General features: G+C 40.2%; 1 protein-coding gene across 6 annotated transcripts in view; it reads left to right on the top strand.

The window, feature by feature from the left end:
• Positions 1-16,976, top strand: part of akap9 (A kinase (PRKA) anchor protein 9) — a 249,318-nt gene that overhangs the window by 206,221 nt on the left and 26,121 nt on the right. For all 6 annotated transcript variants that reach the window (XM_072575788.1, XM_072575787.1, XM_072575790.1 and 3 more), the window contains 7 exons: positions 373-527; positions 919-1,110; positions 4,103-4,267; positions 5,426-5,582; positions 6,547-6,769; positions 7,907-8,057; positions 16,100-16,795. In XM_072575788.1, the coding sequence (XP_072431889.1) occupies positions 373-527; positions 919-1,110; positions 4,103-4,267; positions 5,426-5,582; positions 6,547-6,769; positions 7,907-8,057; positions 16,100-16,795 (1,739 nt within the window). The remainder of the gene's footprint in view (positions 1-372; positions 528-918; positions 1,111-4,102; positions 4,268-5,425; positions 5,583-6,546; positions 6,770-7,906; positions 8,058-16,099; positions 16,796-16,976) is intronic.

The raw sequence follows: 16,976 nt of genomic DNA, 5'->3' as shown, positions 1-16,976 counted from the left end.
AGGGGATTCCAGGATGTTGACCCAGTATCAGTGAAGGGTTAATGATATTGTTCCAAGTCCAGATGGCATGTTGCATGGAGAGAACTTGAAGATGCTGCTGTTCCCATGCATCTTCTGCCCTTGTCCTTCCAGGCAGTAGAGCTTGTGGATTTTGAACTTGCTGTGAAAGGATCTTTGATTTAACAGAATGCAGCATTGTCAGGGAGGGATTACATAATAATTTACTGTTTGTTAACCACATTTTTATTTTCAAAAATATAATTGAATTCTCTATCAAAATGTCCAAACATCATGAAATATGTTGCTAGTTCAAATGTTTTTCACTCAAATATGTTAATTCAACTGAATGTACGTATTTCACCCTGCTTGCAGATAGTAGCTCTGGGAGCCCAAGAACTTTTGATATTCCTCCTGAAGGACAGGAATACAGAAACATGTCTGCAGAAAATAGGAGAGTGAACCACGTGTCCCATACAGTTCATACAACACTTAGGGAAGATACAGAGAATCTTCCTGATAAAATAAAGGTAAGGTGTCAATATTCTTTCTAACACCACAGTGTAGCTGTTGAGGAAATGGAAAATACCATATTGATAGTAAAGGCATTATTCTTCCGGAGAGTAGACCCAAACCCATTGTTGGGATCCAGCGGCACGTTTAGTCTTACCTAATTTGGAATACTTGAGTGCAGTGTCAAATAACCAAGTTAAGAGTTCTATTTGTTAAAAACGTTCCTCACACTGATCAAAATGATTTAATTAAAGAAAATAAAATTTTCTAAAAGATGATTGTTCCTTTTTTAAGTAAATGTTTCTTATACACTACTTATTGAAGAAATTTGTATCAGTAATCTGCTTCCAAAATAATGTAAGGAAACTGCTTAAATGTTTAATTCATTCTTTGCTCAATCTTTTATAGTCTTTACTTCATGAGGTACATCAAGAGGGTATACAGGTATTGACCCTTTCAAAATCCCCCTACTTTGAAGGGCAACAACCACCTCTGGAAAGTCACACAGACAGTTGGTTTCAGGAAAGATGGGAACTTTTGAATCTGGTACAATCACTGAAAGATGTACTTGCCAATATTCAGGGCACTGGAGAAACTAAGGTAAGAACAAAACATTTAAGAACTATTTTTAATGGTACTTGTTCACATTTGTTTGCAAAATATGGATAATAATGGTGGAAAGTATCTATTGAACATCCATAGCTAAGCATCAACATCCAAATGTAGTTACAGACGAAACAGATCATTGGCCTATTTATGGCATTTACCATACAAGCACACAAATATCCCTAATCAGAATTTTCACTCCTGAAGGTCTTAGGATCTATGCATATAACATGGGGCTGGAGTCACTGATCTGCTTTGTTTTGAGACATTCGTAATCCAGAGTTTTGGCATCAAAACCTTCATGGTTAATTTTCTGATCCAAGCCCACAAACTAAGATTTATTTAATGCATTCCTAACTCTTCAGGGAATTCAAGGGTTATCACAAAATCTGGCAAATCCACTGGCAGGATAGACATACCAACCTGTGTTCTCTCCCAGGCTAATGTCTTCAGTATTAAGGGATTACTCACATACAACGAGTTATGATGGTGGACCATATTGTCTGCACAATTACTCACCAAAACAAGTGCTCTACTCTGAGCTCTGCTAGTGGGAAGACAGCAAGTTCCCTAAGGACATCTTGAAAGCCTTCCTAAGCAAATTCAACATCTCCATCAATCTATGGGAATTTCTTGCCCTAGAAAATATAAACTTGCCCTAGAAAATATAATAGAAGAAGTATTCATATAGGCATCGATCACTTGGAGTGTCACTGAGTATGTGCAAGTAGCAGAAAGAGCGCGCAGAATGAAGGGAGTTATACCTGTCTGCCTCGTCAAGTAGCAACTATTCCACCTGTGGCAGAGTCTGCAGCTCCAGGATTGGACTGTTCACCACATAACCCAACCCACTATCCATTCTCCATCCCACCTGAGTGGAAGGGAGTCATCCTCAACCCTGAGGACTGCCAAAGAAAAGGATGATGTTAAAGATCCCTCTTGGTGCTCTTAGTTATTTGGGAACCATGAGTCTTTTCTGAATGGATTAACTAAACTAAAACTAATTGCTTCCTCTATATTACCAATCTTAAATAGGTTACTACAGCCACTAAAGTAACAGAGGAATTTCATCCACATTATAAAATATGTGGCCCACGTTCTCTCAATATGATTTCAGAACCTTAGTCTTATATTGATAAAATCTTCAGCCTAATCTTGCAGGATGATGTAGCATACAATGTATTTGAACCTCGTAAGTTTCACAAAGCTTTCAATCTCAGTCACACTGCAATGTGGAAATTGGAAAATGCCATCATCAGGTTTGATATATATTCTTCTAGGTGATTGAAAGTGTCATTAGCAGATGTTGGCAATAGTCTGATCATCCACTTAATCCACATCATATATTACATAGAGACTTGGGTATGAAGAGAAATTCACTGTATAAAAAAACCGCACAAATCATCTAATTTAAACAATGGCAGGATTGCCTTACACGGAAAGACTGAAGCGACTGGGCTTGTATACCCTTGAGTTTAGAAGACTGAGAGGGGATCTGATTGAAACGTATAGGATTATGAAAGGACTGGACACTCTGGCAGGAGGGAACATATTTCCGTTGATGGGGGAGTGCCGAACCAGAGGACACAACTTAAAAATACGGGGTAGACCATTTAGGACAGAGATGAGGAGAAACTACTTCACCCAGAGAGTGGTGGCTGTGTGGAATGCTCTGCCCCAGAGGGCAGTGGAGGCCCAGTCTCTGGATTCATTTAAGAAAGAATTGGATAGAGCTGTTAAAGATAGTGGAGTCAAAGGGTATGGAGATAAGGCTGGAACAGGATACTGATTAGGAATGATCAGCCATGATCATATTGAATGGCGGTGCAGGCTCGAAGGGCTGAATGGCCTACTCCTGCATCTATTGTCTGTTGTCTATAAGAAATAGGCAATGCATTTTTTGTAGTACACATTATCACTTCAAAGTGCTTCATATCACTTTTTCATAATCACCACAGTTTGCAGGTAAGCAGTGCGCCACAATTAAATAATTTGATATATATATAGTGATTGAACAGAAAAACACCCTTTCAAATAGCATGACTTTGAGAAGTGTTATGTGTTCTTTAAAGACCACCGATTGGCCAAAATAGAATTGGCCCAAATTGTCCAAAAAGCAATACTCATCATTAGATTAGCACTTTACTCTTAACTTGATTGCAACAGTTTCAATTTTGCTTTTCTGGCTGGGGCTCCTAAATCTGGTGTCTTCAGAGATGCAGAGTGATCTTCCGTCAATCATCTTTGTAGCACAGGATGGTGTGCGATTAGGGTTAGTTATGCACACTAGTTGCTGTATGCTATTATATGTTAATTTACTAATACAAAAACGTTTAAACATCTTTTTGGTGTTTTAGTGAATGAGTGTTGCTAAGGGGATAGGATAGCCTGGGTAAGAATGGCAGGTGTGAGGTGCGTAATTGAGTTAGGAGGGGTTGTTAGGTTAGGTGCTGATTGGGATAGAGGTGCATGTGTGGTGTATGTAGGTGGTAGTCTTAATCAGATGGTAGTTGGGTGTGGGGAGCACCAGCGTGGCTTGGAAACAAAGTAGTAAGGCATTGGTGGAGACTGGCGTCTGGAAGTAGTCAGAAAGCCTGATAGAATTTGGATAGGTGTGCAGGCATTAGTCTAGAATTTTTTGAACTTGCATTTTCTAAATAATCATTCAGGTAAGTAAGTTAGAATTGCCCAAAGTCTTCAACGCTAACTCAGAGTTGGGTACTTTTCCCTGAGAGTCCTTAGAGGTAGGCACATTGTCCATCAGAAGATTAAACTTTGCAGGCAACTCCCACAGAATCTCTGACTTTCAGACTGCCGAAAAATTTGGTCCATTATCTCATCCAAAGAATGTAAGTAATGGTATGCAACTACCTGCACTAATTTAGTTAGCAGAACTAAGTGTAATCTTTTGAAAGATTTATATTGCTAAGTTTCAGATGTGGTATCTACCTGAAAAATATATAAATTCAAAAAAATGTCTTCACAGGCTTTATCTCCTGAAAACATCACAGACTGGCGGCGTGAACTTCTCCAAGCTGTTCAAAATGTTTTTAATAAAGAACGAGATATTTTAATGGTTGCTCTTCGTGCACAAGCTTCAACATTGAATAGCATGGATGCGATGGCATTATTAAACTTACTAAAAGAACAGGTATCTCTCCTCACTAAAAATACATCTTGTTTTTCCTAATTGAAAGTATAATTAGCTGATTTTCTGTGTTGTATGATTGGACATTGAGTGTAAGGTTACTAAAGTACTCAATCTAAAGTATTTGTTACAAAATAGTTTACAAGATTTTTATTAACAGAGTTCTTACTTTATTCATAGTTTATTTTGTCATAGATTGGTGGAGAAAGAGGCCGTTTAGTCCATCAGGTCTCACTGACCCTCCCAAAAACATCCCACTCAAACCCAGCCTCCACCCTATACCTATAACCTGACATTTACCATGGATAACCCACATAACCTGCACATAACTGGACACTATGGAGAAATTTGGCATGGCCAACCCACCTAACCTGTGCATTTTTGGACTGTGGGAAGAAACCAGAGCATCCTAAGGAAACAGACGCAGACACTGGGAGAACATGCAAATTCCACACAAACAGTCCTTGTGATCTTGTATGTCTTTCTCAAATTAAAGCACCTCAGCGACATAAACAAAAATAATTCCATAACTAGTATCTGCATGGACTTGCACCAAACATTAAGTTGCATATTAACACTTAATGACTGTGAGGTTTCATGGCAAAGTATGGCACAAGATGGAAAATTATTGTTAGGAAGTATAAAGGGGAGTTTTTAAGAAGCATTTTCAAACCCAATCCATCACAGATCTCCACAAGGAGATTTTAAGGAATGAATTAAGAGAAAAATGTGGAGAGGCAGAAAGATGTATTGCAAAAATTCGAGAGCTTTACGACCTACCCCTTCAAAGGTTACAAACCATAGCAATAGAAAGCAAAGTTATGCAAGAGGCCAGATTGTGGAGGAATGCAGAAATTTTAGAGAATTGTCAGTTTGAAGGACATTACAACAATGAGGAGAAATAAGTCTATAGAGTTATCCAACCTGAACATGAGCGTTTCAAAATCAAGCTGTTGCCAGACCAGGAGTCAATTGGTCATCAAGCAATGTGTGATTAGTGAACATGATCTGATGTTAGATAAGATATGAATGACAGAGTTTTAAATGAACTAAAGTTAATTGAGGGTGGGAGGCTAGCCATTAGAGCATTGGAAAAAATGAATCTTGTGTTAACACAGATATAGATGATATTAGAATCTGTTCCTTTTCTATTTGTTACAGGAAACACAGAGGAGTACTGATATGGAGCATCTAATGACTGCAGATAGGAATAGTATGATGATGGAGATCCGTGAACTGTGGTCATACCTGCAAAGGTCCCAACAGGGTGACAAGATGCCAATGACTGTGGAAGAACGAATTGCACAAAGAAACGAAGGTGGTTTTAAGTCCATGATCATGCTTAATCCACATAATTGATTATATTTATACTTAAGTGACGATTTTAAGACTTGAACTTGCCCTCAACCTGACGGGTAGAATGAGCATGGTGGCAGTTTGCTAGTAGTTTACATGCCTCTGCAGGCATTGTAATAGTGGCAGGGTTGGTGTCCAGCAACATGCATGTCCTTGGGTAAGTCGAAGCTCTTGGCTAGTTAACAAATGGTCACTGAAGAAGCCCTTCCCCTTGCTGTACATGGCAAGACTACCAGGCTTGGAATTTGCATAGAATCAAAGAAGCCTATTGAGTCTGCACTGACCATCCGAAGAGCATCACACCCAGACCCAACCCCCATCTCTACCCCATAACTCCACATTTACTATGGTTAATTCAGTGAGTCTATACATCTTTGGACTATGGGAGGAAACTGAAGCAGCGGACAGAAACCCAGCACAGACGCTGGAAACATGTGCAAACTCCATACAGTCACCGAAGGCTAGAATCGAACATGGGTCTCTGACACTGAGGCAGCAGGGCTGCCCTATTGTGAAGGCAGTGTTTGCAGCAGATTGCCCTATTTGAGCATCCTATTAGCAACGCCCTGTCTGACTGAAGAAGCAAGAGTACCTAGGTTCTAGTTCATCCTCTTTCATGGCTGTTCATTGTAGACTTATAGCAGTGCCGAGAGTCCTGCCTGTTGGGGAAGGGTGAAAGAGGAAATTCTGCCCTTAGACAGTACTTTGCCTGATAACTGTAAAACTGTCTGTAGCTCCCCAACTTGCCTCCCATTATACAGACTCATTTAACCTGTAACTAACTTTTTGCTGCTTCCCAACTTGATGCAAGCTTCACCAAATACACAAAAAGAGGCTGTCAAAAGTGTGACTTTAAAACAAAGTGATTTGTATCTCAAGCTATCTGTACTTATAAACTCAAGCTTAATGCATCTCTTCATTTTTAGTGGAACTACTAGGAAGCAGTTTACAACAAAAGGAGACTCAATTTCTCAAGTTACAGACGGAATTGAATACAGTAAAGGAAAAAGGAGCTGAACTCCAAGACCAACTGAATTTGGAGAAAATAATCGTGGCAGAGATGAAAAATGAGCTTTCTCAAACTAAATTGGAGCTTGAAACGACACTTAAGACACAACATAAGCACTTGAAAGATTTAGAGATGCTAAGGTAATTTAGTACCTGGCTCAGTCAAGCAGTTTTTAAAAATACTCACCTTCGTTGCGATGCTAATATTCTTGATCTCTGAGTCCTTTCAGCTAAAGTGAGTAATATATGTTTTATTCGTTTAGTAGGAGAGAGCCTGAATATTGCTGAAAAAAGACATTTTGTCAAACTTTTTCATCTTGCTGTTATCAGGACATTTTGCAAGAATACAAATTCAAACGGAAATCAATTTTTATAGATACACAGAAAATAGAGCAGGAATAGGCCATTCAGACCTTCAATGCTGCGCCACCATTCGTATGATCATGGCTTATCATGCAACTCAGTACCCTATTCCTGCTTTCTCGCCATACCCTTTGACCCCTTTACCCCTAAGAATTATATCTAACTCCTCTTTGACAGCATTCAATGTATTGGCCTCAAACACTTTCCATCACAGAGAATTCCACAGGCTCATCACTCTCTTGGTGAAGGAACTTCTCATCTCAATCCTAAATAGTGTACCTTGTATCCTTAGATTGTGACCTCTGGTTCTGGACTCCCCAGGTATCGGGAACATTCTTCCTGTGTTTGCATTCTGTCTGCTCCTGTTAAAATGTAATAGGATTCAAGGGATCCCCCTCATTCTTCTAAACCCCAGTGAATATAATCCTGACTGATCCAATACGTCAGTCTTGTCATCCCAAGGATCAGTCTAGAAAACCTTTGTTACATTCCCTCGGTATGCAGAGCATCATTCGTCAGACATGAAGATCTGTATGAGAGAAGAGTGCTGATTAGTTGGCAAGTGGACTGTGATTGGAAGAGGTGTTGCCTTGGAGAATGCAATCAGTCTATTCGCCAACCAGTCAGCAATCTCCTGTCATGCAGTGTAAATGCTGGTTTTACATTTGAATTTCTTGTGAAATTACCTAATGTGTGCAAAAAGCTTAAAACAAATACCTTTTGCTTCAGCAATTTTTGTTCTTAATTGCTAACTCATTGAGGGTGTTTTTTTTCTATCAGAAGACATGATCTGATATCAGCAAAGACGCTCAAACATTAGCATTTTTACTGCTAGTAAGTTTTTGAATACTTGGTAAGTATAAAATGGCCAACCAAATTAACAATGAAGTTCCAATGATCGTTTAATTTTTTTAGAGTTGAGTTAACTGACAAGGCAGCTGAAGTAGACATGCTGAGTGATGTGTTGGCACGTGAACAGAAGAAAGCACGGGAACTACAGTGGGCATTGGAAAAAGAGCAGTGTAAGACAAATAGAAAAGAAGAACAAGACCGAGAGGAATTGGAGGTTAGTATTCTTTTGTTGTCAATCAAATATGAATCAAAGAAGCAGGGCTTAACATTTGCTGACTGCCATCTCCTCTTGCCCCCCTCCCCAATCCCAGACTGATTTCGTTGCTCTGTCAACAAAACATTAGTGTAATCCATAACATGTTGTTAAGTACATTTTCTGATTTTTCTCAGATCTTCTAAATTCAGATCCTGTTCATGACCAACCTGGGTCAAAAATGAAATAAATTTACTTAAGGTTTGAGTTTAGTGGCCAAAATAATTTGGAAGGTTCAATTTTTTATAAAAAAGTATTAATGTTTAATTATCTTCGTGATCTAGATAACTGTTATTCTTTTGTGTGTACTCCTAACTGCATCTGTCTCATGAAAATTTATTCAGCCTGCATAGAACAGAAATGCTTGAATGTTGAATTTAATTGTGGTTTACTTTAATTTGAAGTTCATCTGTAAAACCAAAGGGCTGTATTATATTTAAACCTAAAATCAAATAACCTGATCACAATTAGGATTTGAGTTGATTAGTTAACTACTGCCACATACTTGTATAAGTAGAAATGGCTTGTAAAATTACAGAGAAAACCCTAATTTTGAAATGAAATGAGTTTTATGTTCGGGACAGTATTATAGTTCTATCGTTAGTGGAGATTTATATTATTTAGCGAGTTCAGTAAAATAAAAAAACAATTGCTCACCAATTATAAACTTGACTGATTTATTTGGCTTCACTGCACTAAGAACTTAATGCCGGGAGCGATGGTATCTCATGGATATAGTGAGAGCCAAGTCTATGGCACAATCGGTTCAGCTGCACAGAGTTAGAAGGGAAAAAAAGGGTTGAAGAGCAATAGTGATAGGGGATTCTATCATAAGAAAAACATATCAATGTTTCTAGGGTCACAGATGTAGCATCCAGTATGTTGCATTGCCTCCCTAATGTCAGGATCAAGGGTGACAGAATGGCTGCAGGACATTCTGAAGGAGGGTAAACTGTCGGATGTTGATACATATACAAAATATATGTATAAAATATATACATAAAGAAAAGGTTGAGGTCCCTCAGGCAAAATATAGGGAGCTAGAAAAGATGCTTCCACTGGTACATTCTAACACATTCAGAAAGAGGTGAATAAACTGGATGAAAGTGTGGCTGGAGAGATGATGCTAGAAAGAAGGGTTTAGATTTCTGAGGAATTGTGTCCAATTCTGGGGAAGGCGAACATGTTGAAGCGAATATGTCGAAGCTGGATGAGTCATACCTAGCAGGGGCATTTGTTGGTATTATGGGAGAGGGTTTAACTTAGAGGGGCTTGCGAAGGGGACTTGAGCAAGGAGAAGTAAACGGAAACAAAGATAGACTTGAAAGATAGAAATGTAGAATGCAGAAGTGGGGAACAGAGGAAAAGAAGGCTAGCAATAAATAGGATTATAGTACAAAAAAGTGAGGGGGAAAAAAAGGTTAACCAAAGACAAATCCATATATACTGCATGTAGATGCACAGAATATTTGCAGTAGTGCAAATAGTTGTAAACAAGTACAATATGATTACAATTGTGAACAGGGTGACTGATGACTACAGGTGACGAAAGCTAGAAACTGAATTGACAAGGTTATTTAATATTTAGAAAGAGCAGGGGAAAGGAGGTGGATGATGTTGGTAAAGGATACGGTTAATGCAACAGTGAGAAAGAATATTGACTTAGAAAATCTACATGTAAAACCTATGTGGTTGAATGCAAAAAACAACAAGGGGAAAAAGTGAGAGTTGTTAAAAAGCCTCCAGTCAGTATTGGTAAAGTGGGGATGGCATTAAACAGGAAATTGGAGATGCAGATAACATTACAATTCTGGGTGATTTGCATCTGCGTATAGTTAAAAAATCGCACAACAGGTTATAGTCCAACAGGTTTATTTGGAAGCACTAGCTTTTGGAGCACCGCTCCTTCATCAGGTGGTTGTGGAGTACACAATTGTAAGACACAGAATTTATAACAAAAGTTTACAGTGTGATGTAACTGAAATTATACATTGAAAAATACCTTGGTTGTTTGTTGAGTCTTTCATCTGTTAGAATGACCATGATAGTTTTCATATGTAAATCGCATAAAGGTTTTTAAAAGTTACATTCTCAGGTTAACTGTAACAATTGGTATCAGCCAGATAATATGTTGAAGGTGTTAGCCCCCTGCTTTCCCTGTCTGTGCCATAATGTTTAGACTGATTGTAATCTAAAAAGTGAGTTAACAGAGTCTTACATGGATTCATGCGGTTTTTTAGCAAAGTACAATGTAACTCTGCAAGTACAAATTCACCCTACAAACGTATGTGTGTGTGTCTGTCTGTCTGTGGTGCGGGGTTGAGAATGTGAGCGAGAGTATATATGTGAGTGTAAAGTGTCTAAGTCTGTGGGAGGGGGCTTGTGTGAGGGTGTGTGTGTGTGTGTGTGTGTGTGTGTGTGTGTGTGTGTGTCTCTGGGGTGGGGGGTTGTGAGTGTCTTTGAGAGAGTGTATATGTGTGTGTGTGTAAAGTGGTCTAAGTCTGAGTGTGTGTGTATGTGTATAGTGCAATGGTGGTCACCTATAGTGTGACATGAACCCAAGGTCCTGGTTGAGGCCCTCTCTATGAGTACGGAACTTAGCTAGGTAAAATCAAGGACTGCAGATGCTGGAAACCAGATTCTGGATTAGTGGTGCTGGAAAAGCACAGCAGTTCAGGCAACATCCGAGGAGCAGTAAAATCGAGGTTTCGGGCAAAAACCCTTCATCAGCCCTTCAAAGACATTCCTATACACACATACACACTGGCACACGTATAGACACACACACATACAGACACTCACACGTGCATCCTCTCACAGACTTAGACCACTTTACACTCACATACACACACATATACACTCTCTCCCACATACACTCACAACCCCCCACCCCAGACACCCACACACTCACACATGCCCCCTCTCACAGACTTAGACAATTCACACTCACATATACACACACACATACACTCTCTCTCACACTCTCAGCCCTCCACCACAGAGGGCTGTGAAAGAAGTGAAACTATCGTGGTCATTCTAACAGATGAAAGACTCAACAAACAATCAAAGTATTATTCAATGTATAATTTCATTTAGAACATAGAACAATACAGCACAGAACAGGCCCTTCGGCCCGCGATGTTATGCCGAATATTTGTCCTAGCTTAAGCACCTATCCATGTACCTATCCAATTGCCGCTTAAAGGTCACCAATGATTCTGACTCTGCCACTCCCACAGGCAGCGGATTCCATGTCCCCACCACTCTCTGGGTAAAGAACCTACCCCTGACATCCCCCCTATACCTTCCACTCTTCACCTTAAATTTATGTCCCCTTGTAACACTCTGTTGTACCCGGGGAAAAAGTTTCTGACTGTCTACTCTATCTATTCCCCTGATCATCTTATAAACCTCTATCAAGTCACCCCTCATCCTTCGCTATTCCAATGAGAAAAGGCCTAGCACTCTCAACCTATCCTCGTACGACCTATTCTCCATTCCAGGCAACATCCTGGTTAATCTCCTCTGCACCCTTTCCAAAGCCTCCACATTTTTCCTAAAATGAGGTGACCAGAACTGCACACAGTACTCCAAATGTGGCCTTACCAAGGTCCTGTACAGCTGCAACATCACCTCACAACTCTTGAATACAATCCCTCTGCTAATGAACGCTAATACACCATAGGCCTTCTTACAAGCTCTACCCACCTGAGTGGCAACTTTCAAAGAGCTATGAACATAGACCCAAAGATCCCTCTGCTCCTCCACCTTACTAAGAACCCTACCATTAACCCTGTATTCCGCATTCTTATTTGTCCTTCCAAAATGGACAACCTTACACTTGACAGGGTTGAACTCCATCTGCCACTCCTCAGCCCAGTTCTGCATCATATCTAAGTCCCTTTGCAGCCGACAACAGTCCTCCTCACTATCCACAACTTCACCAATCTTCATATCGTCTACAAATTTACTGACCCCCCCCCCCCCCCCCACCTTCGACTCCCTCTTCCAAGTCATTAATAAAAATTACAAACAGCAGAGGACCCAGAACTGATCCCTGCGGAAGTCCACTTGTAACTGGGCTCCGGGCTGAATATTTACCATCCACCACCCTCTGACTTCGACCAGTTTGCCAGTTCTCTATCCAACTGACCAAATTTCCTACTATCCCATGCCTCCTGACTTTCCGCATAAGCCTACCATGGGGAACCTTATCAAATGCTTTCCTAAAATCCATGTACACTACATCCACTGCTCTACCCTCATCCACATGCTTGGTCACCTTCTCAAAGAATTCAATAAGACTTGTAAGGCAAGACCTACCCCTCACAAATCTGTGCTGGCTGTCCCTAATCAAGCAGTGTCTTTCCAGATACTCATAAATCCTAACCCTCAGTATCCTTTCTGTTGCTTTGCCTGCCACCGAAGTAAGACTAACTGGGCTGTAATTCCCAGGGTTATCCCTATTCCCTTTTTTGAACAGGGGCACAACATTCGCCACTCTCGAGTACCCTGGTACCATCCCTGTTAACAGTGAAGACGAAAAGATCGTTGCCAACGGCTCTGCAATTTCCTCTCTTGCTTCCCACATAATCCTAGGATATATCCCGTCAGGCCCGGGGGACTTGTCTATCCTCAAGTTTTTCAAAATGCCCAACACATCTTCCTTCCCATTAAGTATCTCCTCTAGCTTACCAGTCTGTTTCATACTCTCCTCTTCATACGGTCCCTCTCATTTGTAATTACTGAAGAAAAGTACTCATTCAAGACCTCTCCTATCTCTTCCGACTCAATACACCGTCTCCCACTACTGTCCTTGATCGGACCTACCCTCTTTCTCGTCATTCTCATGTTTCTCACATCCGCATAAAAGGCCTTGGGGTTATCCTTGATCCTACCCGCCAAAGATTTTTCATGCCCTCTCTTAGCTCTCCTCATCCCTTTCTTCAGCTCCATCCTGGCTATCCTGTATCCCTCCAACTCTCTGTCTAAACCTTGTTTCCTCAACCTTATGTAAGCCTCCTTCTTCCTCTTTACAAGACATTCAACCTCCCTCATCAACCAAGGTTCCCTCACACGACCATCTCTTTCCTACCTGACAGGTACATACATATCAAGGACACGTTATATCTGTTCCTTGAAAAAGTTCCACATTTCAATGACATCCTTCCCTGACAGCCTGTGCTCCCAACTTATGCTCCTCAGATCCTGTCTTGTAGCATCGTATTTACCCTTCCCCCAATTGTAAAAATGACCCTGTTGCACGCACCTATCTCTCTCCATAACCAAAGTGAAAGTCACAGAATTGTGGTCACCATCACCAAAATGCTCACCCACTAACAAGCCCATCACTTGTCCTGCTTCTTGGATGCTGTCTGACCTGTGCTTTTCCAGCACCACAATTTTGCAACTCTGTCTCTCCAGCATCTGCAATCCTCACTTTCTCCCAGATCATGGGAAAGGCAAATGGATTGCTGGTGTTTATTTTCAAAGGGAATGAAGTATAAAAATAGGGAGGTATTGCTAAAGCTATTAAGGCAATTGCTTGACCATAGCTGGAATACTATGAGCACTTTTTCATCTACTTATATAAGAAAAGATATACTACATTGGAGGCAGTCCAGAGAAGCTGCTTTGATAGATTCTGGCTTTGGAGGAATTTTCTTATGGTGAGAGGTTGAGTAGACTGGGCATATACTCACTGGAGTTTAGAAGAATGAGAGGAGACCTAATTGAAATATATAACATTCTTAGATGGCTTGACAGTATAGATGTGGAGAGGGTATTTACCTTTGTGGGAAAGTCTAGGACCAGAGAACATAATCTCAGAGATTCCCCATTAAAGATACAGATAAGGAGGCTTTTTATTCTGAGGATAGTGAATCAGTGGCATTCTTTACAGCAGAGGGCTGCTGAGCCTGGTCATTAGATAAATTTAATACTGAAATAGATATTCAATCAGTGAGGGAATCAAAGTGTATATGGATAAGGCGGAAAAATGAAGATAAGGACTATCAGATCAGTGATTATCTGGTTCAATGGAGAGCAGATTTGGTGGGCTAAATGGCCTTATTCTATTTCAAAGTCTTAAACTGTTATAAAATACACATTATGTTTGAGAAACTTACTTGAGCTTTGGCAAGGTAACTAAGAGAATAGTTAAAGGGAAACTAGCGAATGGTGATCAGATTCCCTACAGTATGGGAACAGGCCCTTTGGCCCAACAAGTCCACACCAACCCTCCAAAGAGTAACCCACCCAGACCCATTCCCCTAGCCCCTATATTTACCCCTGACTAATGCACCTATCACTACAGGCAATTTAGCATGGCCAATTCACCTGACCTGCACATCTTTGGATTGTGGAAGGAAACCGGAGCACGTGGGGGAAACCCATGCAGACCACGGGGAGAATGTGCAATGTATTTGGATTTTCAGGAAGCTTTGATGAAGTCCCATATAATAGGTTAGCGTGCAAAATTAAAGCACATTCGGATTAAAGAACAATAAACTGGCATAGATTCAGAATTATTCAGCAGACATTATCAGAAGAGGAACAGATTTTATTTTCCAGAGTGGAAAGCAGTGGCTAATAGGGTGCAATAGAGATCAGTACTTGAGTATAGGAATGTTTGGGAAATGAGAGAATCAAATGTAGCATTTCCAAGTTGCTGACAGCACAAAATTATTGGGTGGTAAAAAGAATATACAGGTATGGAGGTTTCAAGGCAATTTAGATATGTTGTGAGAGTGGGCAAATGCATGACATGCAAAAACACATGGATAAGTGTGAGTTAAGCATTTGGCAGACAAAAGTTTATTGTTTAAATAGTGATAGGTTGGGAACTGTCGATAATACAAAAGGGACCAAGATATCATTGTACACTAGTCACTGAAAGCAAGTGTGCAGCAAAGCAGTTCAGTGGCAAATAGTAAACAGGTTTACTTATATGAAAATTTGATTATAGGAGCAACTGTATCTTACTGTAGCTATACTGGACATTGGTGAGATGACAGCTGGAGTATTGTATTCAGTTTTGTCTCCTTTCCTAAGAAAGTGTATTCTTGCTATGGAGGGAATGCAACCAACATTCCTGGAATGGCAGTTTTATACAAGGAGTGATTAGGTTAGCAGGACTTATATATTCAATGGATTTTGGAAGAAAAAGAAAGAGGATCTCATTTAAAGAAACATGGAATCCCTATACTATGGCAGCAAGTCATTCGGCCCATCGAGTCCATACTGACCATTCGAGGAGCATCCCACTCAGACCCACTTCGCTAGCCTATCCCTATAACCCTGCGTTTCCCATGCTACTTCACCTAGCCTGCACATCCCTTGACACTATGAGAAATTTATCATGGCTAGTCCACCTAACCTGCATGTCTTTGTACTGTGGGAGGAAACAAGAGCCCCTGGAGGAAACCCATGTAGATATGGGGAAAATGTGCAGACAATCGACCAAGGTGGGAATCAAACCCAGGTCTCTGGCGCTGTGAGGCAGTAATGCTAACCACCGAGTCACTGTGCCACCCATTTGTAAAATTCTGATAAAGTTGGACAAATTAGATGTAATGTATTTCCCCCTTCTCGTTGGCCTTGAGAAAGGGGTCACAGTCTCAGGATATGTGATAGGCCATTTAATACTGAAATATGGAGGCATGTCTTCACTCAGGTAGTGGTGAACCCATGGAATTTTTTAACATATATGACAGTGGATGGCAAGGCACTGGCTATATTTAAGAAAAAAACATTTTAAGACACTACAGGCATTAAGGGGTATGGGGAGAGAATGAGAGTATAGCATTGATATAGATGAACATCAATGATCGTTGAATGGCAAACACGCTCGATGGGCTGAATGACCTACTCCTTTTTTTCTGTTTCTACGGAAGATATGCATGATAAAATAGTCACAAATATTCCAGTAATTATAAAACTAAACATATTTGTAGCAAATTTTATTAGCAATATTTGAAAAACATGTTCTTGTCTAATTTCAGGACCTGAAATTTGCACTTGAGGATCAAAGGAAAAGATATTTGCACTTGGAATGTACTTTGGAAAATGAAAGGGTGACAATAAAGGACCTTAGACAGAATCTAGATTCTGAGAAAGCCCTACATGAAACTGAATTATCCCATGAGAAAAGTCGCGCCAGTGAGCTCCAAGTTGCCTTAGATGCTGAAAAAAGTAGATCTTGCGAATTAAGCAGTGCACTAGAACGAGAACGGCAGATCTTGAAGCTGCTTCCACAGGCAAAGGAGAAGCAGGAAGGAATGGTGAAGACAGCTGAGATGACATCTGAAATGCTAATAGGGGAGCTGCAAAGACAACTAGAAGATCAACATAATCGTATAGTAGAGTTGGTGAGTGAGATGGAAAGGTACAAACTTGAGTCAGTTCAGTTGAGGCAACACCTTGAGGAACAGCAGCAGATTCATAGGACGTCCCTGTTAAAGGAGCAAGAATCGCATAAACAGATCCTGGAAAAAGTAGATTCCTTGCAGCTACAAGCAAAAGAACTCATGGACCAGTTGGAAAAAGAAAAACATGAAGTTTTAAAGTTGCAAAGAGAGAAAGAAAAATTGAAAGAAACTGTTCAGGCGTTACAGGAAATGAAACAAGTGAGAACCGGAGAGGCAGAAAATCAATTGGACACAGATGTAGCTGTCACTGAAAAGATCCCTCAAGCAAAGGTACATGGTGTAAAATTGACTAATACCTCATTTCAACAACTTGTCATAACTACAGCCAAAAATTTGCATTTATATAGTACTTATTATGTGTGTAAATATCCTCTATAGTTTGGGGTAAAATGTCAAAATAAAGTATAAAATGTGAAATCAAAAACTGTAAATGAGAGAGATATCTGTTGAA

This window comes from Chiloscyllium punctatum, chromosome 8 (assembly GCF_047496795.1).
Source record: "Chiloscyllium punctatum isolate Juve2018m chromosome 8, sChiPun1.3, whole genome shotgun sequence".
In the NCBI taxonomy this organism is placed as follows: Eukaryota; Metazoa; Chordata; class Chondrichthyes; order Orectolobiformes; family Hemiscylliidae; genus Chiloscyllium; species Chiloscyllium punctatum.
Note: the sequence above shows the minus strand (reverse complement) of the source record. Positions and strands in the feature narration are given on the sequence as shown.